At 44.9% G+C, this 24,468-nt stretch overlaps 1 protein-coding gene across 1 annotated transcript in view; it reads right to left on the minus strand.

The window, feature by feature from the left end:
* The window catches only part of rbm46 (RNA binding motif protein 46), a 119,685-nt gene extending 95,673 nt beyond the window's left edge, over window positions 1–24,012 (minus strand). The window contains exon 1 of the mRNA XM_068022998.1: window positions 23,862–24,012. Within this exon, the coding sequence (XP_067879099.1) occupies window positions 23,862–24,012 (151 nt within the window). The remainder of the gene's footprint in view (window positions 1–23,861) is intronic.
* Window positions 24,013–24,468: the final 456 nt, after the last annotated feature.

Here is a 24,468-nt window from a genome sequence, read left to right on the forward strand (position 1 = left end):
CTGGAGCACCCGGCAGAAACCCACACGGTCACAGGGAGAACTTGCAAACTCCGCACAGGCAGTACCCAGAACTGAACCCGGGTCGCTGGAGCTGTGAGGCTGCGGTGCTAACCACTGCGCCACTGTCCCGCGTAAAAGGAAGATATATCAGACACATTGCATCTGATAAACAGGTACAACAGAGACAGAGAAACTGGAAGAATGAAATGGAGTCCTCAAAGGAAACTGGGTGTGAGGAAGTGTAGTCAAGGTAGCTGTGTGAGCCAGTGGACTTATAGTGAATACTGGTGGATAGTCTATCCCCAGAAATCAAGACAGAGAAGTCGAGGAAGGGAAGAGTCAGAGATGGACCATGTGAAGGTGAGGGATTTGTGGAAACTGGAAACAAAATTGATGAAATTTTCAAGTTCAGGGCAAGCGCAGGAACTGGCAATGATACATGTACTGGAAAAAGAGGGTTTGGAGCAACAAGAACGAAGTGCTCGCTCCCCCTCACTCTGTAACCTTTCTCTCTCTGAACTTGAAGCAGTCCATTCTCTTCCCCTATAACTCCACTTACTTCCTCCAAAGGAAAGGTATTGCTATGGGAACGTGTACGGGTCCTAGCTATGCCTGCCTTTTCATGGGATATGGAGGAGAACACTCTTTGTTCCAGACTACTCAGATCCTCTCTCTCACCTTTTTCTCCAGCAAATTGATAACTGCATAGATAACATTTCCTACTCTCATATAAACATAGAAAAATTCAAGGCACAAAAGGCCATTCAATCCATTGTGCGCTTGCCAGACATAAAAGAGTTATCCAGCCCAATACTGCCTTCCAGCTCTTGGACCATAGCACTTGACGTTACAGTACCTCAAGTGCACATCCAAACCTTTTTTAAATGCGATGTGGGTTTCTTCCTCCACTACCCTTTCAGTGAGATCCAAATCCTACTACCCTCTGGGTGAAAGAGTTATTCCTCAATTCCCCTCTAATCCTTCTACCAATTATTTGAAATCTATGCCCCCTAGTTATTCATCTCACTGCTAATAGAATTATGCCCTTCCTATCCACTCTATCTAGGCCCCTCATAAGTTTTATAAATTAAAATAAATCTCCACGCTGCCTCATCGCTAAAATTCTGCATTCCTGGCAACATCCTCTTAGATCTCCTCAGTAGATCACCCTCTCTAGAGTGATCACATCCTTCCTGTAATATGGTGACCACAACTGTATGCAATGCTCTAGTTGCAGTCTAACTAACTAGTGTTCTATATATTTCTAGCATAACCTCACTGCTCTTATATCTATGCCTCAGTTAATAAAGTATCCCATATACCTCATTAACCACCTTATCTACCTGTCCTGCTACCTTCAGGGATCTGTGAACATGCACTGCAAGGTCCCTCTGCTCTACACTTCTCATAACTGTCCCATTAATTGTGCATCCCCTTGCCTTGTTTTCCCTCCCCAAATACATTAGCTCACACTTCTCGGGATTGAATTCTATTGGCCACTTTTCTGCCTACCTGACCACTGATGTCTTCCTGCAGTCTATAGCTTTCATTCTCACTATCAACTACATGCCAATTTTCATATTATCTGCAAACTTCTTAATCATGCCCCCTACATTTAAGTCTAAATCTTGATATATATCATAAACAGCAAGGTACTGAGCCCTGTAGAATCCCACTGAAAACAACCTTCCAGTCACAAAAACACCCGACCACATTATCATTTGCTTTCTGCCACTGAACCAATTTTGGATCCAACTTGCCACTTGGATGCCATTCAATTTTCTGACAAGTCTTCCATATGGGACCTTGTCAAAAGCTTTGCTAAAATAAATGTAGACTACAGCAAACACCATCATCAACCATCCTTGTTACCACCTAAAAATGTGATTAAGTTAGTCAAATACAACCTTCCTGCAACAAAACCATGCTGACTGTCCTTGATTAATTTGTGCCTTTCTAAATATGGATTTATACTATCTCTCAGAACTTTTTCCAATAGATCGCCCACCATTGAGGTGAGGCTGACTGGCCTATAATTGCTCAGTCTATACTTCCCTTCCTCCCTTTTTAAATAACGATACAGTAGCAATCCTCCAGTCCCATGCCTGTAGCCAGAAAGGATTGCAAAATGATGATCAGAGCCTCCACTATTTTTTCCCTTGCTTCTCTTAGGAACTTGGGATACATTCCATCCATTCCTGGGGATTTAATCACTTTCAAAGCTGATAACCATATTAATATTTTCTCTATTATCACTAGTTTATCCCATCCAATATTTCACACTCAACTACAACGTCTGCTTCATCCCGCCCTTTTGTGAAAATGAACACAAAATATTCATGAAGAGCCTCCACATTTTGGTCTTCAATCAGCCCTACTCGTTCTTTAGTTATCCTTATGCTCTTTATGCATTTATAAAACACCTTAAGGTTTCCCAGATTTTGCATGCCAATATTTTTTTTTTGCTTTTCTAATTTCTTTTCTTATTTAACCCCTACATTCCTCGAGGCTTTCTGCAAAGTTGATCTCTAAGCATCTGACATAAGCTTTCTTTTTTGCATTATCCGACTCTGCATGCTTTTTGACATCCGGCGGGGGGGGGTCTACATTTGGGAATCCCACTCCTTTTCTTTGTGAGAACATCTATGTTCTGAACCCACTTTATCTCTTCCTCACTGCTCTCACATTGATTTACCTTCAAGTAGCTGTTTCCAGTCCACTTTTTCCAAATTACATTTCAGCTTATTAAATAAAAACAAGAAATGCTGCAAATACTCAGCAGGTCTGGCAGCATCTGTGCAGAGAGAAGCAGAGTTAATGTTGCAGGTCAGTGGCCTTTCAGCAGCTTATTAAAATTGGACTTTCTCCAATTTAAATCTTTCACTCTTGGTCTAACTTTATCCTTTTCCATAAGTACTCTAAATCTAAGTGAATTATGATAATGGCCACAAAAATACTCTCCCACCAATACTCTTTCCACCTGCCCAGCTTCTTACCCGAAAGCAAAGTCCAGAACTGTCCCTTCTCTTGTTGCTACATACTGGCCAACAAGGTTCTCCTAAATGTAACTTAAGAATTCTGTACTCTCTATGCCATTTATACTCAATTTATCCCAGTTAGTTTCGTTTTAGAGATACAGCACTGAAACAGGCCCTTCAGCCCACCTAGTCTGTGCCGACCATCAACCATCCATTTATACTAATCCTACACTAATTCCATATTCCTACCACATCCCCACCTGTCCCGATATTTTCCCTTCCACCTACCAATACTAGGGGCAATTGCTAATGGCCAATTTACCTATCAACCTGCAAGTCTTTGGCATGTGGGAGGAAACCAGAGCACCCTAGATGGAGCAGAATTTGGAAGGAGCATCCAGGAGGGTTTTCTAGAGCAGTATGTAAATAGTCCAACTCGGGAAGGGGCCATACTGGACCTGGTGTTGGGGAATGAGCCCGGCCAGGTGGTTGAAGTCTCAGTAGGGGACTACTTTGGGAATAGTGATCACAATTCCGTAAGTTTTAGAGGACTCATGGACAAAGACGAGAGTGGTCCTAAAGGAAGAGTGCTAAATTGGGGGAAGGCCAACCATACCAAAATTCGGCAGAAGCTGGGGAATGTAGATTGGGAACAGCTGTTTGAAGGTAAATCCACATTTGATATGTGGGAGGCTTTTAAAGAGAGGTTGATTAGCGTGCAGGAGAGACATGTTCCTGTGAAAATGAGGGATAGAAATGGCAAGATTAGGGAACCATGGATGACAGGTGAAATTGTGAGACTAGCTAAGAGGAAAAAGGAAGCATACATAAGGTCTAGGAGGCTGAAAAAAGACGAAGCTTTGAAAGAATATCGGGAATGTAGGACCAATCTGAAACAAGGAATTAAGAGGGCTAAAAGGGTCATGAAATATCTTCAGCAAACAGGGTTAAGGAAAATCCCAAAGCCTTTTATTCATATATAAGGAGCAAGAGGGTAACTAGAGAAAGGATTGGCCCACTCAAGGACAAAGGAGGAAAGTTATGCGTGGAGTCAGAGAAAATGGGTGAGATTCTAAACGAGTACATTGCATCGGTATTCACCCAGGAGAGGGACATGAAGGATGTTGAGGTTAGGAACAGATGTTTGATTTCTCTAGGTCAAGTCGGCATAAGGAGGAAGTGTTGGGTATTCTAAAAGGCATTAAGGTGGACAAGTCCCCAGGTCCGGATGGGATCGATCCCAGGTTACTGAGGGAAGCGAGAGAGAAAATAGCTGGGGCCTTAACAGATATCTTTGCAGCATCCTTAAACACGGGTGAGGTCCCGGAGAACTGGAGAATTGCTAATGTTGTCCCCTTGTTTAAGAAGAGTAGCAGGGATAATCCAGGTAATTATAGACCGGTGAGCCTGACGTCAGTGGGAAGGAAGCTGCTGGAGAAGTTACTGAGAGATAGGATCTATTCCCATTTGGAAGAAAATGGGCTTATCAGTGATAGGCAACATGGTTTTGTGCAGGGAAGGTCATGTCTTACCAACTTAATAGAATTCTTTGGCGAAGTGACAAAGTTGATTGATGAGGGAAGGGCTGTAGATGTCATATACATGGACTTCAGTAAGGCGTTTGATAAGGTTCCCCATGGTAGGCTGATGGAGAAAGTTAAGTCGCATGGGGTCCAGGGTGTACTAGCTAGATGGATAAAGAACTGGCTGGGCAACAGGAGACAGAGAGTAGCAGTGGAAGGGAGTTTCTCATAATGCAGACTTGTGACCAGTGGTGTTCCACAGGGATCCGTGCTGGGACCACTGTTGTTTGTGATATACATAAATGATTTGGAGGAAAGTATAGGTGGTCTGATCAGCAAGTTTGCAGACGACACTAAGATTGGTGGAGTAGCAGATAGTGAAGGGGAATGTCAGAGAATACAGCAGAATATATATAGACTGGAGAGTTGGGCAGAGAAATGGCAGATGGAGTTCAATCAGGGCAAATGCGAGGTGATGCATTTTGGAAGATCCAATTCAAGAGTGAATTGTACAGTAAATGGAAAAGTCCTGGGGAAAATTGATGTCCAGAGAGATTTTGGTGTTCAGGTCCATTGTTCCCTGAAGGTGGCAACGCAGGTCAATAGAGTGGTCAAGAAGGCATACGGCATGCTTTCCTTCATTGGACGGGGTATTGAGTACAAGGGTGGGCAGGTCATGTTACAGTTGTATAGGACTTTGGTTCGGCCACATTTGGAATACTGCGTGCAGTTCTGGTCGCCACATTACCAAAAGGATGTAGATGCTTTGGAGAGGGTGCAGAGGAGGTTCACCAGGATGTTGCCTGGAATGGAGAGTGCTCGCTATGAAGAGAGGTTGAGCAGATTAGGATTATTTTCATTAGAAAGGCGGAGGTTGAGGGGGGACCTGATTGAGGTGTCCAAAATCATGAGAGGTATAGACAGGGTGGATAGCAAGAAGCTTTTTCCCCAGAGTGAGGGATTCAATTACTGGGGGTCACGAGTTCAAAGTGAGAGGGGAAAAGTTTAGGGGGGTTATGCATGGAAAGTTCTTTACGCAGAGGGTGGTGGGTGCCTGGAACGCGTTGCCAGCAGAGGTGGTAGACGCGGGCACGATAGCGTCTTTTAAGATGTATCTAGACAGATACATGAATGGACAGGAAGCAAAGAGATACAGACCCTTAGAAAATAGGCGACATGTTTCGATTGAGGATCTGGATCGGGGCAGGCTTGGAGGGCCGAAGGGCCTGTTCCTGTGCTGTAATTTTCTTTGTTCTTTGTTCTCATCCGGAGGAAACCCACGCAGACACAGGGAGAACTTGCAAACTCCACACAGACAGTACCCAGAATTGAACCCGGGTCACTGGAGCGGTGAGGCTGTGGTGCTAACCACTGCGCCACCGTGCCGCCCTAATATTAGGGTAGTGAAATCCCCTATGACTGTCCTATTGTTTCTACGCTTCTCAGCAATTTGCTCTTCTAACAAACCCTGAACTGAAAAATGTAATCAAATTTGCTTCCAATTTCCACCCTTCACAAAGTCCATCTCTGACTCTTCCCTATCATTCCTTAACTTCTGTCTCCATTTCTGGGATAAGCCAATGACTCCCACCTTGACTACACGCCATTTTTTTTCACATTTGTTCGTGGGATATGGGTGTCGGTGGTTCGGCCAGCATTTGTTGCCAATCTTTAATTGCCCTTGAGAAGGTGGATAGTGGTGAGCAACCTTCTTGAACAGCTGCAGCCCCGTGTGGTATAAGTACACACTCAGTGCTGTTACGAAATACCCCATTTCTTCTAACAACTTTATTCCATCCTTTCAGTTTCTCAGTCCCCATGGCATCTGTCCTGATGATTCAACCTTCCATACCAGTGCTTTTTCCTGAACCATGAACATCCCCCATCATAGCTCTCAACTGTCTCCGTTCCATTTCCCGCTCTTCCACTCTCATCCCTTCCTCTCACCTCACCTTTCACCCACCAGTCTCTGCATCCAATGGATCATCCTCCATCATTTCCGCCTCCGTCCCCCCACCTTCGGCCTTTCCAAGAGACTACTCCCTCCACTATCGGCTAGTCCACTCCTAAATCACCCCAACAGCTCTTCCCTTCGCATGCAAGTGCCCTTTTACCTCCTCCTTTCTCATCAGCAAAAGCCCCAAACACTCCTTCACAAATGAAGCAGCGATTTCCTTATAGTTCTTTTAATTTATTATACTGTACCCAGTTGCAGCTCCTCAGACTGCATGGATTGGTTGGAGCAGCAACTGAATGCACTTCAGAACATGCAGGTGGCAGAAAGCATCATAGACAGGAATTTTAGAGAAGTGGTTACACTCAAGGTGCAGGCAAATAGATGGGAGACCGCTACAAAGGGCAGGCAGTCAGTGCAGGAATCCCCTGCGGCTATCCCCCTCTCTAACAAGTATATCGTTTTGGATACTGTTGGGAGGGATAGCCTATCAGGGGAAAACAATAGCAGCTGCCAGAGCAGTGGCACCACGGCTAGCACTGTTGTTCAGCAGGGAGGGACAAAGCGCAGAAGAGCAATAGTTGAAGGGGACTCCATAGTCAGGGGCACAGATAGGTGCTTCTGTGGACGTGAAAGAGACTCTAGGATGGTATGTTACCTCCCTGGTGCCAGGGTCAAGGATGTCTCTGAACGGACAGGGAGCATTCTAAAGGGGGAAAGTGAAAAGCCAGAGGTTGTGGTGCACATCGGTACCAATGACATAGGCAGGAAAAGTGATAAGGTCCTGCAGGGGGAGTTTAGGGAGTTAGGTAGAAAGTTAAAAGACAGGACCTCTAGGGTTGTAATCTCGGGATTACTCCCTGTGCCACGTGCCAGCAAGGCTAGAAATAGGAAGATAGTGCAGCTAAACATGTGGCTGAACAGCTGGTGGAGAAGGGAGGATTTCAGATATCTGGATCATTGGGATCTCTTCAGGGACAGGTGGGACCTGCACAAGAAGGATGGGTTGCATTTAACTGGAGGGGCACAAATATCCTGGCTGCGAGGTTTGCTAGTGTCACTTGCGAGGGTTTAAACTAGTCTGGCAGGGGGGTGGGAACCAGAGCAGGTGGTAGGACAGCAGGTGAAATAACTGAGGAGGAACTAGTAAATAAGGCCAGTAAGACTAAGAGGAAGAGCAGGCAGGGAGACGTTGCTAAGCACAGCGGGACTGGTGGTCTGAAGTGCATTTGTTTCAATGCAAGATGTATAACAGGTAACGCAGATGAACTTAGAGCTTGGATTAGTACTTGGAACTATGATGTTGTTGCTATTACAGAGACTTGGTTGAGGGAAGGACAGGATTGGCAGCTAAATGTTCCAGGATTTAGAAGCTTCAGGCGGGATAGAGGGGGATGTAAAGGGGGTGGGGGAGTTGCATTACTCGTTAAGGAGAATATCACAGCTGTACTGCGGGAGGACACCTCGGAGGGGTCAAGCAGTGAGGCAATATGAGTGCAGCTCAGGAATAGGAAGAGTGCAGTCATGATGTTGGGGGTTTACTACAGGCCTCTCAACAGCCAGCGGGAGGTAGAGGAGCAGATATGTAGACAGATTTTGGAAAGATGTAAAGGCAACAGGGTTGTGGTGGTGGGTGATTTTAACTTCCCCTATATTGACTGGGACTCACTTAGTGCTCGGGGTTTGGATGGGGCAGAACTTGGAAGGAGCATCCAGGAGGGCTTGTTGAAACAATATGTAGATAGTCCAACTAGGGAAGGGGCCATGCTGGACCTGGTATTGGGGAATGAGCCTAGCCAGGTGGTCGAAGTTTCAGTAGGGGAGCATTTCGGGAACAGTGAACATAATTCCATAAGTTTTAAGGTACTTGTGGATAAGGATAATAGTCCTCGGGTGAAGGTGCTAAATTGGGGGAAGGTTAATTATAACAATATTAAGGGGCGGCTGTTTGAGGGTAAATCAACATCTGACATGTGAGAGTCAGTTGATTAGTATCCAGGACCAGCATGTTCCTGTGAGGAAGAAGGATAAGTTTGGCAAGTTTTGGGAACCTTGGATAACACGGGATATTGTGAGCCTAGTCAAAAAGAAAAAGGAAGCATTCGTAAGGGCTGGAAGGCTGGGAACAGACAAAGCCCTTGAGGAATATAAAGACAGTAGGAAGGAACTTAAGCAAGGAGTCAGGAGGGCTAAAAGGGGTCATGAAAAGTCATTGGCAAACAGGATTAAGGAAAATCCCAAGGCTTTTTATACGTATATAAAGAGCAAGAGGGTAACCAGGGAAAGGGTTGGCCCACTCAAAGACAGAGGAGGGAATCTATGTGTGGAGCCAGAGGAAATGGGCAAGGTACTAAGTGAGTATTTTGTATCAGTATTCACCAAAGAGAAAGACTTGGTGGGTGATGAGCCTAGGGAAGTGAGTGCAGATAGTCTCAGTCATCTCATTATCAAAAAGGAGGTGGTGTTGGGCATCTTGCAAAGCATTAAGGTAGATAAGTCCCCAGGGCCTGATGGGATCTACCCCAGAATACTGAGGGAGGCAAGGGAAGAAATTGCTGGGGCCTTGACAGAAATCTTTGTATCCGCATTGGCTACAGGTGAGGTCCCACAGGAGTGGACAATCGCAATGTTGTTCCTTTGTTTAAGAAGGGTAGCAAGGATAATCCAGGAAATTATAGTCCGGTGAGCCTTACGTCAGTGGTAGGGAAATTACTAGAGAGGATTCTTTGGGACAGGATTTACTCCCATTTGGAAACAAACGAACATTTTCGCGAGCGACAGCATGGTTTTGTGAAGGGGAGGTCGTGTCTCACTAATTTGATTGAGTTTTTTTGAGGAAGTGACAAAGATGAAGGAAGGGCAGTGGATGTTATCTATATGGACTTCAGTAAAGCCTTCGACAAGGTCCCTCATGACAGACTGGTACAAAAGGTGACGTCACACAGGCAGATGTGACCTGGCAAGATGGATACAGAACTGGCTCGGTCATAGAAGACAGAGAGTAGCAGTGGAAGGGTGCTTTTCTGAAGGGTGGGCTGTGACGAGTGGTGTTCCGCAGGGATCAGTGCTGGGACCTTTGCTGTTTGTAGTATATATAAATGATTTGGAGGAAAATGTAGCTGGTCTGATTAGTAAGTTTGCGGAAGACACAAAGGTTGGTGGAGTTGCGGATAGTGATGAGGATTGTCAGAGGATGCAGCAGGATCTAGATCGGTTGGAGACCTGGGCGGAGAAATGGCAGATGGAGTTTAATGCGGACAAATGTGAGGTAATGCATTTTGGAAGGTCTAATACAGGTGGGAAGTATACAGTAAATGGCAGAACCCTTAGGAGTATTGACAGGCAGAGACATCTGGGCGTACAGGTCCACAGGTCACTGAAAGTGGCAACGCAGGTGGATAAGGTAGTCAAGGCGGCATTCGGCATGCTTGCCTTCATCGGTTGAGGCATAGAGTATAAAAATTGGCAAGTCATGCTGCAGCTGTACAGAACTTTAGTTAGGCCACACTTAGAATATTGCATGCAATTCTGGTCGGCACACTACCAGAAGGACGTGGAGGCTTTGGAGCGGGTACAGAAGAGGTTTACCAGGATGGTGCCTGGTCTGGAGGGTATTAGCTATGAGGAGAGGTTGGATAAACTCAGATTGTTTTCACTGGAACGACGGAGGTGGAGGGGCGACATGATCGAGATGTACAAAGTTATGAGCGGCATGGAAAGAGTGGATAGTCAGAAGCTTTTTCCCAGGGTGGAAGAGTCAGTTACTACGGGACATAGGTTTAAGGTGCGAGGGGCAAAGTTTAGAGGGGATGTGCGAGGCATGTTTTTTTACACAGAGAGTAGTGAGTGCCTGGAACTTGCTGCCGGGGGAGGTGGTGGAAGCAGGTACGATAGCGACGTTGAAGAGGCATCTTGACAAATACATGAATAGGATGGGAATAGAGGGATACGGTCACCGGAAGTGCCGAAGGTTTTCGTTTAGGCAGACATCAAGATCGGCGCAGGCTTGGAGGGATGAATGGCCTGTTCCTGTTCTTCGTTCTTGGTATTCGCTGCTCACAAGGCAGTCTTCTTTACACTGGGGAGACCAAGTGCAGACTGGGTGACTCATTTGCGGAACACTTCCATTCAGTACACAAACATAACCCGAGCTTCCGGTCAACTGCCCTTTTAACTCTTTGCCCCAGTCCTTCTGTGCTCAGCCTCCTACACATTTCAATGAGGCTCAACGTAAGGTTGTGAAACTGCACCTTATCTTTTGACTGCAACTTTTTGGACTCAGTGAGCTCAACAATTTCAGATTCTACCCTCTGTTCCATTTGGTTTCTCTCTTTTTGTATATATTTTATGTTTTCTTGTTTTTGGATGACAACTTTTGGTGATGATTCCACTTGTCCCAGTTACATCTCCTCTCGACACATCATTTGTTTCTTTACCTGTCCCATTACCAACTTCTTTTGCTTTGCATCATCCCTTTTATCATTACATCTTTTCTGCCTTCCACCCTATCAAAGGCCTTCCCTTTTGTTCTTTCCTCCCATCTCCCCCTTGTCCCGCCTTGCTTAAATTGTTACATATTTAATTACCTGAACTGACTGACTTTCTCTCTCCACAGATGCTGCCAGACCTGCTGAGTATTTCCAGCATTTTCTCCTTTTATTTCAGAGTTCCAGCATGCACACTATTTTCCTCTGGTAAACTGCAGTGCTGAGCAGCACAAAGCTGGAAGATCCCCCCAAAATACCTTATTTGTAAAGGGCTTTGTGCATGCAGACCTAACCAGCCACCAGCAGTGTGCAGAGCAGGCAGATCATGACATCATTTAACTGCACAATGCTTATTTGACACCAGTACTGCCATTTGGAATTCCATGTTCCAGCCTACACCCCCTCAATTTCCAGATGAACACAATTTTAGATGGTAAGAAAGCCCCCCACAAGCCCTACTTAAAGGTGTCACGAACTTCATACAGGTAAGTTGCTGGATTATTTCCTCTGGCTATTAGTACTATGCTACACATTTTGGGTGCTCTTCCACACTTGCTAAAAATTTCAATAATCTACAGGTTTACAGCTCTGGCTGGTGCTGAATTACTTTTTTGTTGACTTAAAGGCTTCTGCGCAAACCAGTTGCTTCCAGACATAGGTATGTTTCCCTCTTGCATATCTGGGAAAACAAGCAGAGGCCACACAGAGCAGGAGGAGCTGCTAGAAGAGGCAAGAATAGAAAGTGGGGGAGAAGTGTTCTCCACAGGAGGCCATATCTATGGAGGGTCTTCAGGGAGCAGATCTGTTGCAGAACAGATTGTTGGAGAGCTGTGATGCCCCTTTGCACAATGGTATCCAGAGCCAGGGTGGCAACAGTCTAAGCTTCTGTGGCAGAAAGTTGAGACTGTGTAACAACAGTCTGCATAGGTGTATTGATGGGCATGTCTCCCTGTTCCATGCTGGAAAAGATAGGCTGCAAGGTCTGCGCAAAGCCCCGTGTTAATGCTGGATTCCTCCATGCTCCTTAACATTGAATGCAAGCTTTCCAGCAGGCTTCTCAGTGCAGCCTTCTTCTGTAGCCTGCCCACTGACATCTTCATCCGAGTCCTCTGCAACAAAGCCAGCACCTGTGCTGTACTTTCCCCCAGCCTTGGCTCCAGCACACTTGTGCCCATTGTTTCATCACGTACATATCCCGCTTCTATGTTATTCTCTAAATTACGCGCAGCGTCAGTATCTAAGCTGGTGGCTACGACTGTGAGATCAAGTGACCCTTCATCGCCACTTTCCTCCTCCACTGCCTGGGCAGCTTCTAGTTCTTGAGTATCTGAAACAAAAAAGGGACAAGGGTTGGATTGTGGTTAGGGGATACAAGGAAGTAAGAAGTGCATGCTTACACTATCCACAGCTGCATTGGAAAGGTGGGATGATAGAAGGAATATTCGGTATGCAGAGACCCTCATCTCCAGTCAGTTTCAGCCCTGCCGTTGGCCATGGCCTCACCCTTCATATGATGACCAGCATTCTCTCTTCCATGGGGGGTAAAACATGAAGGCATTTCTTATTAATTGTGTTTAATTGTAAATAGTTGGTGGCATTAACTGGGGATTCACTTGTGCTCCTATAATTAGGAACAGACAAACTGTGACAGTTGCAATGTGTAGCTCTACAAATAAAAGCTTATAACAGATTGCCTTCAGTTCTATACTTTGCCACCAGGCTTTCTGGAAAAAAACAAGCCTCTTCCCATCTGTTAATTTCTGCTACCTCCTGTTGTGTGCCACCTTCTCCTGCAAGAAAGAGGGAAATGAGTCAGTAGGCGTCATGCAACATGTTTGTGCGATGTGGCTGTCATGATCGAATAGCTGCCAGTTTGTGCAAGTTTTAAGATGTGGATGTAAGTCTTGCAACAGTGTTAAGCAGTGAGTTAAAGCATATGAATGTTAGATCATGTGTTACTATCCCTGTGGAGACTACCAACAAACCAAAGTAATCAAATCCACTGACCGACCCCAATTTAGGAAGACAAAATTTCACTTTCATAAATTTTACTTTAACACTCAAACCAAAACCAACATAAATTAAAAGTGAACAGTTAAATCACGATCGATGTATCTATATCTTGAAGGTTGCACATTAATAAGCAGATGTAACAAAGGTAGTAATTACTAGTCTGCTAAATAGGCTTATCAGCAAGATGGCATCAAACAGTCCCACATTACAACAAAATCAGGATCTTCCTCAGGTAGTTTTTAAAGTTCTGTTCTCCAGGATTCAGATATAGAAGCAATGAGGTCCCGTCGATAGCAAGCAATGCAATCTTCCCTTTATCGGTTTGGTTTTGTCACCTCTTGAACAACCTTGGCCTTGCTCACTACCATCCTGATGGCGAGGTGTCACTGATAACTCTTTCTGTCACTAAAGCCTTAAGTCATTCACCAATGGTCAGCCCTCAGTCTCGGCTCCTTTGCCTGCAGCCAAGTTTTGTAGTTATGCTTCAATTCCAAGCAGCCTCCCTAGAAGCAAAACAAATCTGCAGCTCTCAGCCTATCTCTTGAAACCACAACTGGCTGATTTTTCCATCCACTACACTATTCTTTTCAACTCACAAATGCCCAAGTGAAACTGAAAACCTCAGCCCCCAGTCACTTGCCCTTGGGAAAGAAAGTTTTTTTTCCAACCATGGGACTTTTTTTTGGTCGAACTTGGGTTTGACTCCCCACAATCTGGCAACCTGGCAATGGCCCCACTCATAGCACTGACCTCCACCGCTATCTCTTGTCACTGCCTTCTGAGCATGTGATTGTGGGGCCACTGGCTGCCCGAGGATACAGGACATCTCTTCTACTTGACACCTCTCCGCCAAGATCTCCACAAGAGTGTCTGAAAACCTTGGAACAAGCTCCAAGCATGGTCAATCATTGTTCACAGCACAATATTTGGAATGATCTCAACACCACCACCGGCCACAATGTACCTTCCCTTTAAGAGGTGTTAGCTATCTTTTGGTAGTGTTAAGCAATAACAATATTGGGCCTCCTGCATGCAACAATCATTGCACAGTGTGCAGACAGCGTGAAGTGACCATCCGACCTGCAGTACAATCAATGGGAAGGGGTTAATTGCCGGTCACGATCCATACACCCATTTTCCAGGATCTTCCAATTCACACATCATAGAATCATTGAATGAAATAGCTCTGCAACTTTTTCCTTATTTATACAATCCCATTTTGAAGCTTGGCTGGAATTTTATAAGCCCATCGGAAAAGAGGGCCCGGGAGGGGGGGGGGCCCATAAATTGGCGAGGGAAACCAGGGATTGGAGTGCCTGTCACCTTTGCGACATCATGGAATTTAGTCCAGGGCAGGGAAGGCTCAAGAACCTTCCAGCCCAGAGGCCAACTGAGGCCTTTAAGGGGCTAATTAATTGCTTCCCGTCTCCACTCCTATTTCACTGACGTCGGAGTGGTCTGCTGCCTCATGAAGGCACGGCCAGGCAAGACCTGGCGTCCCCCTAGAGGGCTCGGGGCAGGGGAATCCCTCCTCTGGGGGTAATCCATGGCTTGCAGAGGGTCCCTCTGGCACGGTGGCAACCCAGACCCCACATACCTGGATTCTGGGGTCTCCATGTTCACTACTGCAGGCCTCCTGCAGAACCAGCAGTGATCACTGTCCCCGGTGCTGCTGCTGGTACTGCTGAGCTGCCCGCCTTCCTCTTGTCCCTTAAAGGGAAGGCAATATGACCGCTGGCAAATTATTGGTGGCCTGCTGTGGAATTCGACCAAGGGTCCCAAAGAGGGCCAAGGCAGGGTCAGCAACCACCCCACCCCACCAACCCATCTTTCAGCCCACCATTGGCACCCCTGCCATGTCAGTACAAACCACCCCTTATTACTGAATCTGCTTCCACCCTGTTTTCATTGTCATTTTTACCAGCTCTATGTATATTTTCAGATTGACTACAACTGGATACAAAGGCCTCATGTCCTCCTTTCTGAAGTGCAGTTTTGATGGTGACTGGTTGGCATGTGCACCATATTGTCATGTTCATTAGTCATAAGCCGAATAAAGAGGTTCTTCATGTCTCTGGCTCTTTTGACAATCATGTTCAGGACGAGGACGGCAGGGAGCTTGAGAGGAAGTTTGGCCTGGTGGGCTAGAGGCAGGTTCAATCGAAGCATTCAATAGGGAATTAGACTGTTATCTGAAAAAGAAGAATGTTTCAGGGTTATGGGAAGGTGGCAGGGGAATGGCATTAAGTGAATTGCTCATTCGGTCAGCCAGTGCTGGCATGATGGCTGAATGGCCTCCTTCTGAGCTTTAACAGTTCAGTGATTCTGAGAGAAGCAGTTCATCAAATCATAGAGCCATTGTTATGGCACAGTAGGAGGCCATTCGGCATATCGTGTCCAAGCCAACCATCTATGGAGCAATCCAGTCAGTCCCATTCCCACATTCTATCTTCGTAACCCTGCATGTTTATTTCCCTCAAATGCCCATCCATTTGCCTTTTGAAATCATTAATGGTCTTATTTCCACCATCCTCATAGGCAGCATGTTCCAGGTCATTACCACAAGGTTATTTCTTACATCTCCTCTGCATCTCTTGCCCAAAACCTTAAATCGGTGTCCCCTATTCCTTGTACCATAAGCTAATGGTAAAAGCTTTTCTGTGTTCGCCCTATTTACACCGGTTATAATTTTGTACACCTTGATCAAATCTCCCCTCAATCTCCTTTACTCCAAAGAGAAAAACCCCAGCTTCTCCAACATAACCATGTGGCTAAAATCCCTCATCCCTGGAACCGTTCTGGTAAATCTCCTCTGCACCTTATATCCTTATATGTGCACCTTATAGGACCCTTATATCCTTCCTATAATAGGGTGAGCAGAATTGGATGCAGTACTCTAGTTGTGGCCTAACCAAACCTTTATAAAGTTCCGCATAACATCCCTGCTTTTGTACTCAATACCTCTATTTATGAATTTCAAGATCATATATGCATTGCTAACTACTCTTAGTAAGTCCCGCTACCCTCAAGGATCTCTGCACATTGATTCCAAGATGTCTCTGTCCCTGCATACTCTTCAGAACTGTGCCATTAAGTCTAAATTACTTCTCCCCATCCCTTCTACAAAAATGCATCAACTCACACTTTTTTGTATGAAATTCCATTTGCCACATCTCAATCTTACTGACAAAGAGGTCAGTCAGGCGAGGGTGGAGGACAAGAGAGGGGTTTAAAAAGACGGTTTGCAGTAGAGAAAAGAAACTGGAAGTTACCTTTACAGTTAGGATGATTCTGGAACAATGAGCAGTTTTCGTAGATGATAGTAAGACCTGACTGCACTGTGTGCAGTTTTGGTCTCCTTATTTAAGGAAGGATGTAAATGCATTGGAGGCAGTTCAGAGGAATTTTACCAGATTGATAGCGGATATGAGCAGGTTGTCTTATGAGGAAAAGTTGGACAGACTGGACTTGTTTTCACTGGAGTTTAGAAGAGTGAGGGAAATTTGATTAAAATATATAAGATCCTGAACGGTCTTGATAAGGTGGATGTGGAAAGGATGTTTCCGCTTGTGGGTGAGTCCAGAACTATGGGGCACTGCTTTAAAATTAGGAGTTGCCCTTTTAGGACAGAGACGAGGAGATATTTTTTCTCAGAGGGTTGTGTGACTTTCTGCCTCAAAAAGTAGTGGAGGCGGGGTCATTGAAAATTTTTAAGGCAAAGGTAGATAGATTCTTGTTAACCAAGGGAATCAAAGGTTATTGGGGATAGATGGAAGTGTGGAATTTGAGAGACAATCAGACCAGCCATGATCTTATTGAATGGCGGAGCAGGCTCGAAGGGCCGAATGGCCTACTTCTGCTCCTAATTCCTATGTTCGCATGCATGTTCCAATAGTGTGGTCCAGCAAGATATGGCGATGAATGACTTAGACCAGTTGTCTACCATATTTGTTGAAGTCTGAATCCCTTGGACTTAAGGGAAAGGAGATGAGGGCCATAGCATGGGGTAGGATAAGAGTGTGAGATATTATTGGTTTTACTAAGGACTATAGCATCAAAAGTAGAGGTGAGAATGCAGTTCAGCAAATCCATAGTTTCATAAATGCCAAGGCTAATGGATGACCAAAAGCTGGACAGTGAAGATTTTACTGCTAATAGTTACTTCCATCAGAAAGCTGGATGCGCTGCATCCAGACTGGATGACGTTACTACTTAGAGCACAGCCAACCTTTTAATTTACAGATTCAAAGTCAATACGGCACAGAAGGAGGCCATTTGGCCAATCTGTAGAGCCGCGCAGTCATTCCCATTCACTCGCTCTATCCCTGGAGCCCTGCAAATTTATTTCCCTCAAGTGCCCATTCTATTTCCTTTTGAAATCATAGATCATCTCCACTCCCACAACCCTAGTAAGCAGCCAGTTCCAGGTCATTACCATCGCTGCCGATTGAAGTTCTTCCTCACATTCCCCTGCATCTCTTCCCCAAATCTGTGCCCCCTAGTCCTTGTACCATCAGCCAGTGGGAACAGCTTTTTAAAAAAAAAAATCTACCTTATTTAAACCCATCATAATAGAACATTACAGCGCAGTACAGGCCCTTCAGCCCTCGATGTTGCACCGACCTTTGAAACCGTCTGACCTACACTATTCCATTTTCATCCATATGTCTATCCAATGACCACTTAAATGCCCTTAACGTTGGCAAGTCTACTACTGTTGCAGGCATTCCACGCCCCTACTACTCTCTGTGTAAAGAAACTACCTCTGACATCTGTCCTATATCTATCACCCCTCAACTTAAAGCTATGTCCCCTCGTGTTTGCCATCACCATCCGAGGAAAAAGGCTCTCACTATCCACCCTGTCCAGCCCTCTGATTATCTTATATGTCTCTATTAAGTCACCTCTTCTCCTTCTCTCTAACGAAAACAACCTCAAGTCCCTCAGCCTTTCCTCGTAAGACCTTCCCTCCATACCAGGCAACATCCTAGTAAATCTCCTCTGCACCTTTTCCAAAGCTTCCACATCCTTCCTATAATGCGGTGACCAGAACTGCACGCAATACTCCAGGTGCGGCCGCACCAGAGTTCTGTACAGCTGCAGCATGACCTCGTGGCTCCTAAACTCGATCTCACTACTAATAAAAGCTAACGCACCATCTGCCTTCTTAACAGCTCTATTAACCTGGGTGGCAACTTTCAGGGATTTATGTACCTGGACACCAAGATCTCTCTGCTCATCTACACTACCAAGAATCTTCCCATTAGCCCAGTATTCTGCAATCCTGTTACTCCTTCCGAAGTGAATCACCTCACACTTTTCCGCATTAAACTCCATTTGCCATCTCTCAGCCCAGCTCTGCAGCCTATCTATGTCCCTCTGTAACCTACAACATCCTTCGGCACTATCCACAACTCCACCGACCTTAGTGTCATCTGCAAATTTACTAACCCACCCTTCTACACCCTCATCCAGGTCATTTATAAAAATGACAAACAGCAGTGGCCCCAAAACAGATCCTTGCGGTACACCACTAGAAACTATACTCCAGGATGAACATTTATCATCAATCACCACCCTCTGTCTTCTTTCAGCTAGCCAATTTCTGATCCAAAGCACTAATTCACCTTCAATCTAATACTTCTGTATTTTCTGCAATAGCCTACCGTGGGGAACTTTATCAAACGCCTTACTGAAATCCATATAGACCACATCCACGGCTTTACCCTCATCCACCTGTTTGGTCACCTTGTCAAAAAACTCAATAAGGTTTGTGAGGCACGACCTACCCTTCACAAAACCGTGCTGACCATCTCTAATGAACTTATTCTTTTCAAGGTGATTATAAATCCTATCTCTTATAACCTTTTCCAACATTTTACCCACAACCGAAGTAAGGCTCACAGGTCGATAATTACCAGGGCTGTCTCTACTCCCCTTCTTGAACAAGGGGACAACATTTGCAATCCTCCAGTCTTCCGGCACTATTCCTGTCGACAATGACGACATAAAAATCAAGGACAAAGGCTCTGCAATCTCCTCCCTGGCTTCCCAGAGAATCCTAGGATAAATCCCATCTGGCCCAGGGGACTTATCTATTTTCACACTTTCCAAAATTGATAACACCTCCTCCTTGTGAACCTCAATCCCATCTAGCCTAGTAGTCTGTATCTCAGTATTCTCCTCGACAACATTTTCTTTCTCCACTGTAAATACTGACGCAAAATATTCATTTAACACTTCCCCTATCTCCTCCGATTCCACACACAACTTCCCACTACTATCCTTGATTGGCCCTAACCTATCTCCAGTCATTCTTTTATTCCTGATATACCTATAATCTACTACACTTGCATCTGATCTCCCCTCAACCTACTTTGCTCCAATGAAAACAAACCCAGCTTCTCCCACTTAACCTTGTAGCTAAATTCCTTCATCCCCAGAACCATTCTGGTAAATTTCCTCTCCCTTTCAGGGACTTCAAAAGTGTGGTGACCAGAACTGAAAGCAATACTCAAGTTGTGGTCTAACCAGAGCTTTATAAAGATTCAGCAAAACTGGTCTGTTTTTGTATTCAATACCTCTACTTATGAAGCCCAAGATCCCATATGCTTTGCTAATTACTCTCTCAATATGCCCTGCCACCTTCCAAGATCTATGCCATTGAACCCCCAGGTCCCTCTGTCCCTGCACACTCTTTGGAACTGTGCCATTAAGTATATATTGCCTCTCCCTAATCCAGCCAAAATGCATCACCTCACACTTTTCTATATTAAATTCCATTGCCCCTTGTCTGCCCAATCTGCTAAACCTATCTATGTCCTGTTGCACTGGCATCATCCTCACTGCTTGCCACCACTTCCAAATTTGGTATCAGCAAATTTTGAGCTTCTGCTCTATTCCAATATCCAAGTTATTTATATAAATTTTTAAAAAAGTGGTCCTAGTAGTGACCCTTGGGGAACACCACTCTATACCATCCTCCAGACTAAAAAATAACCATTTACTATGACTCATTGTTTTCTAACCTTAAACCAATTTCTTTCCAAGCTGACACTGACTATTCCATGAGCCTCTATTTTGTTAACCAGCCTCTTATATGGTACGTCGTCATACGCTTTATTAAAATCCTTATAGACAACATCCACTGCATTCCCTTCATCAACCTTCTCTGTTACTTAAAGAAAAAAATCAATTAGGTTAGTCAAATATGATCTGCCTTTGACAAATCTGTGCTGGCCCTCCATAATCAACTCAAACCTCAACAGCCTATTGGTTTTTTCCACGTGATTATTGTCTCTCACCAAAGCCTTTGACCTTGTCAGCAGAAGTGATCTCTTCAGACTACTAGAAAAGATTGGATGCCCACGAAAGCTACTAAGTATCACCATCTCATTCCATGACAATATGAAAGGCACAATTCAGCATAGCGGTGCCTCGTCAGACCCCTTTCCTAACCCGAGTGGCGTGAAACAGGGCTGTGTTCTCGCACCCACACTGTTTGGGATCTTCTTCTCCCTGCTGCTCTCACATGCATTCAAGTCCTCAGAAGAAGGAATTTTCCTCCACTCAAGATCAGGTGGCAGGTTGTTCAACCTTGCCCGTCTAAAGGTGAAAACCAAAGTATCAAAAGTCCTGATCAGAGAACTCCTCTTTGCTGACGATGCTGCATTAACATCGCACGCTGAAGATTTTCTGCAGAGACTCATCGACAGGATTGCGGCTGCCTGCAATGAATTTGGCCTAACCATCAGCTTCAAGAAAACGAACATCATGGGACAGGACGTCAGAAATGCCCCATCTATCAATATCGGCGATCACACTCGAAGTGCTTCAAGAGTTCACCTACCTAGGCTCAACTATCACCAGTAACCTGTCTCTCAATGCAGAATTAAACAAGCGCATGGGAAAGGCTTCCTCTGCTATGTCCAGACTGGCCAAGAGAGTGTGGGAAAATGGCGCACTGACACAGAACACAAAAGTCCAAGTCTATCAAGCCTGTGTCCTCAGTACCTTGCTCTACGGCAGCGAGGCTTGGACAATGTGGGTCAGCCAAGAGCGACGTCTCAATTCATATCATCTTCGCTGCCTCTGGAGTGGCACAGTGGCGCAGTGGTTAGCACCGCAGCCTCACAGCTCCAGCGACCCAGGTTCAATTCTAGGTACTGCCTGTGTGGAGTTTGCAAGTTCTCCCTGTGTCTGTGTGGGTTTCCTCCGGGTGCTCCAGTTTCCTCCCACATGCCAAAGACTTGCAGGTTAATAGGTAAATTGGCCAATAGCAATTGCCCCTAGTATCGGTAGGTGGTCGGGAAATATAGGGACAGGTGGGGATGTGGTAGGAATATGGAATTCGTGTCGTCTTAGTATAAATGGGTGGTTGATGATCGGCACAGACTCGGTGGGCCAAAGGGCCTGTTTTAGTGCTGTATCTCTAAACATAAACTAAACAGAATCCTTGGCATCAGGTGGCAGGACCGTATCTCCAACACAGAAGTCCTCGAGGCGGCCAACATTCCCAGCATATACACCCTACTAAGCCAGCGGCGCCTGAGATGGCTTGGCCATGTGAACCGCATCGAAGATGGCAGGATCCCCAAGAACACATTGTACAGGGAGCTCGTCACTGGTACCAGACCCACCGGCCGTCCATGGCTCCGCTTTAAAGATGTCTGCAAACGTGACATGAAGTCCTGTGACATTGATCACAAGTCGTGGGAGTCAGGTGCCAGCGATCGCCAGAGCTGGCGGGCAACCATAAAGGCTGGGCTAAAGCCTGGCGAGTCGGAGACACTTAGTAGTTGGCAGGAAAAAAGACAGAAGCGCAAGGAGAGAGCCAACTGTGTAACAGCCCTGACAACCAATTTTATCTGCAGCACCTGTGGAAGAGTCTGTCACTCTAGAATTGGCCTTTATAGCCACTCCAGGCACTGCTCCACAAACCACTGACCACCTCCAGGCGCTTACTCATTGTCTCTAGAGACAAGGAGGCCAAAGAAAGAAAGAGAAAGATTGTTTCCAAAACCTTACCCACATTTGATGTTAAACTGACCAGCTTGTAGTTGCTAAGTCAGCTATGTGGCCTTGTTCAATCTGCACCTTCTCCTTTGTTATCTCTCGCCCCACCCCCACCTCACTTGCTTGTAACCTGTGACATTTTTAATATTTGTCATTCCGGTATTTCTTGTTTTTATTTCAGATTTCCATCATCCGCAGTATTTTGCTTTTACTGTAGTTGCTTACACCCTTCCTAATAAGGGTGTCACATTTGCCACTTTCCAATATTCGGGCACCTCCCCTCTGTCTCGGTAAGACTGAAAGATTATGGCAAGCTCTTCTGCTATCTCCATTCCCATTTCCCTTAGCAACCTAGGATGCAAGCCAGCCAAACCAAGCAAATTATCCACTCTATCTTAACATAGACAGCCTTTCCAGTGCATACTGCCCATTGAATTTTACCCCATCTCTACCATCTCCAGTCTACATCAGGATATGCCTGTCCCCCCCATGGCCTTGACTCTCCCCATCTCTGCAGCCTCCTCCAGTAGTACAAGTCTGTAAGATCTCCCAGCTCCTACGATTCTGGCCTTATGTGCATCCCCAATTTTAATCGCTTCACCACTGGCAGCTATGCCTTCAGCTGTCTAAGCCCTAGGCTCCGTAATCCCAACTTTCCTTCTCTCCTCCTTTGAGATGCTCCTTAAAACCTACCTCTTTGTTCAAGCTTCTTCAGCTTTCCTAATATCTCATTATGTGGTTCATTGTCAAATTTTGATGATAACACTCCCATGAAATGCCTTGGGGCACCTTCATGATGAAAGGTCACAGACCAGAAATGTTAACTTTGCTTCTCTCTCCACAGATGCTGCCAGACCTGCTGAGTATTTCCAACACTTTTTGTTTTTATTTCAGATTTCCAGCATCTGCAGTATTTTGCTTAATTATAAAAATGCAAGTTGTTATTACTCACTAAAATGAAAGCAAAATATTATGGATGCTAGAAATCTAAAATATAAACAAAAAATGCTGGAAATTTTTAGCAGATCAGGCAGAATCTGTGGAGAGAGAAAAAGAGAGTTTATGCTTCAGGTTGTTGACCTGAATAGTTCTGAAAAAAGGTCAATAACTTGAAACGTTAACTCTGTTTCTCTTTCCACAAATAGTGCATGACCTATTTCCAGCATTTTCTGTTTTATTATGGTTATTGCTGTTGATGGCAATACATTAGTCTAATTATAATAATGGTTCTATACATTCAGCTTAATGACTTCTATCTGGCCTTATCTTGCCAGATGTTTTCTCTGTTCATCTTTGAAAGATTGCAAAAGCACATCTAAATGTAAGAAACATCCAGTTCAGATTCCAACGGTTACTGTTATTACACTCCTGAGTTAGGCTTATAAAATCAGATATTAGGCAATACAGACACACTACTAAACAGAAGACACTCACACTGGAGTACCATGGTACCCATGGCAATGTCTTAGGCAAGATCCAAAATGTGTAACAACAACATATGTTGTTTCTTTTGTGGGGGAGGGGGGGTGGAGGGGAAGCGAACCAGACCACTACGCACCTGTAGTGGTATGGACACACCATGCAAATGAGGTTCCCTCCCACTAAATCCGGCAGGCTCTATGCTTGAGGGAATCAGCACCTAAACAAGTATAATCTCCTCATAACTGCCAGACTGTAGCCTATGTAAAGTTTGTAATGTTGTCGCCAAAATCCTTCAAGAAATGCTTTCATCTTCAATTATGCATGCCTGGAATTTCCATAGAGGCTCTCTGATCTTCCACCAATTATGATGTTTCTCTGAGGTTTCTGTCAACCTTCTGTTGAAGTTAAGTTGGAAAACTGGGCAATCATCATAGAAATTCCTGCTCCAGCTTTCACTTTACACTCTTACCTGGTGGTGGTCCACCAAACTTTCTTTGTCCATTTTCTTGTATCATGGTATAGCCTGTCTGCTCCATCAAGGCAAGTAGTGCTGCTTCATTCTGGGTCACAGAGCCAAGTTTACTGGAACCATTTGTCATGTCCAGGCTTTCTGCTGTCATGATCACTACTTTGAATCTGTATGAGAAAACAATAATGAAACATGTTTTGTTTTGCAAAATGAATATATTATAAGGCTTCCCATTTTTGACTCATACATTCTTCGATGAGTGTCAGTAAAACATTCATACTTTAAAGCGAAACAGAGAAGAATTTATACACTTGCGGACTGAATATGGGTAGTTGATTTGCAGTGAATTACTTATGAACCCAGCATTAAGATTTAACTTTGAAAATCATGTAATCCAAAATGACAAACATGCCTGTGCATGTAATTGCATTGCAAATTCTTCTCTCTAGTTTTGGTGCCACAGTCAGTGTGATTAACTATAGCTTAAGGGGCTCGACGACAGCAAGAACCAAAACTCTTGGTCAGAGAAAATATTCTGGTAAATATACTGCACACTAGTCAGTTTACTTTGACTCCCAGCACTAAAATTGCAGTCACACAAAAGTAG

Source organism: Heterodontus francisci, chromosome 1, assembly GCF_036365525.1.
Source record: "Heterodontus francisci isolate sHetFra1 chromosome 1, sHetFra1.hap1, whole genome shotgun sequence".
Taxonomy (NCBI): Eukaryota; Metazoa; Chordata; class Chondrichthyes; order Heterodontiformes; family Heterodontidae; genus Heterodontus; species Heterodontus francisci.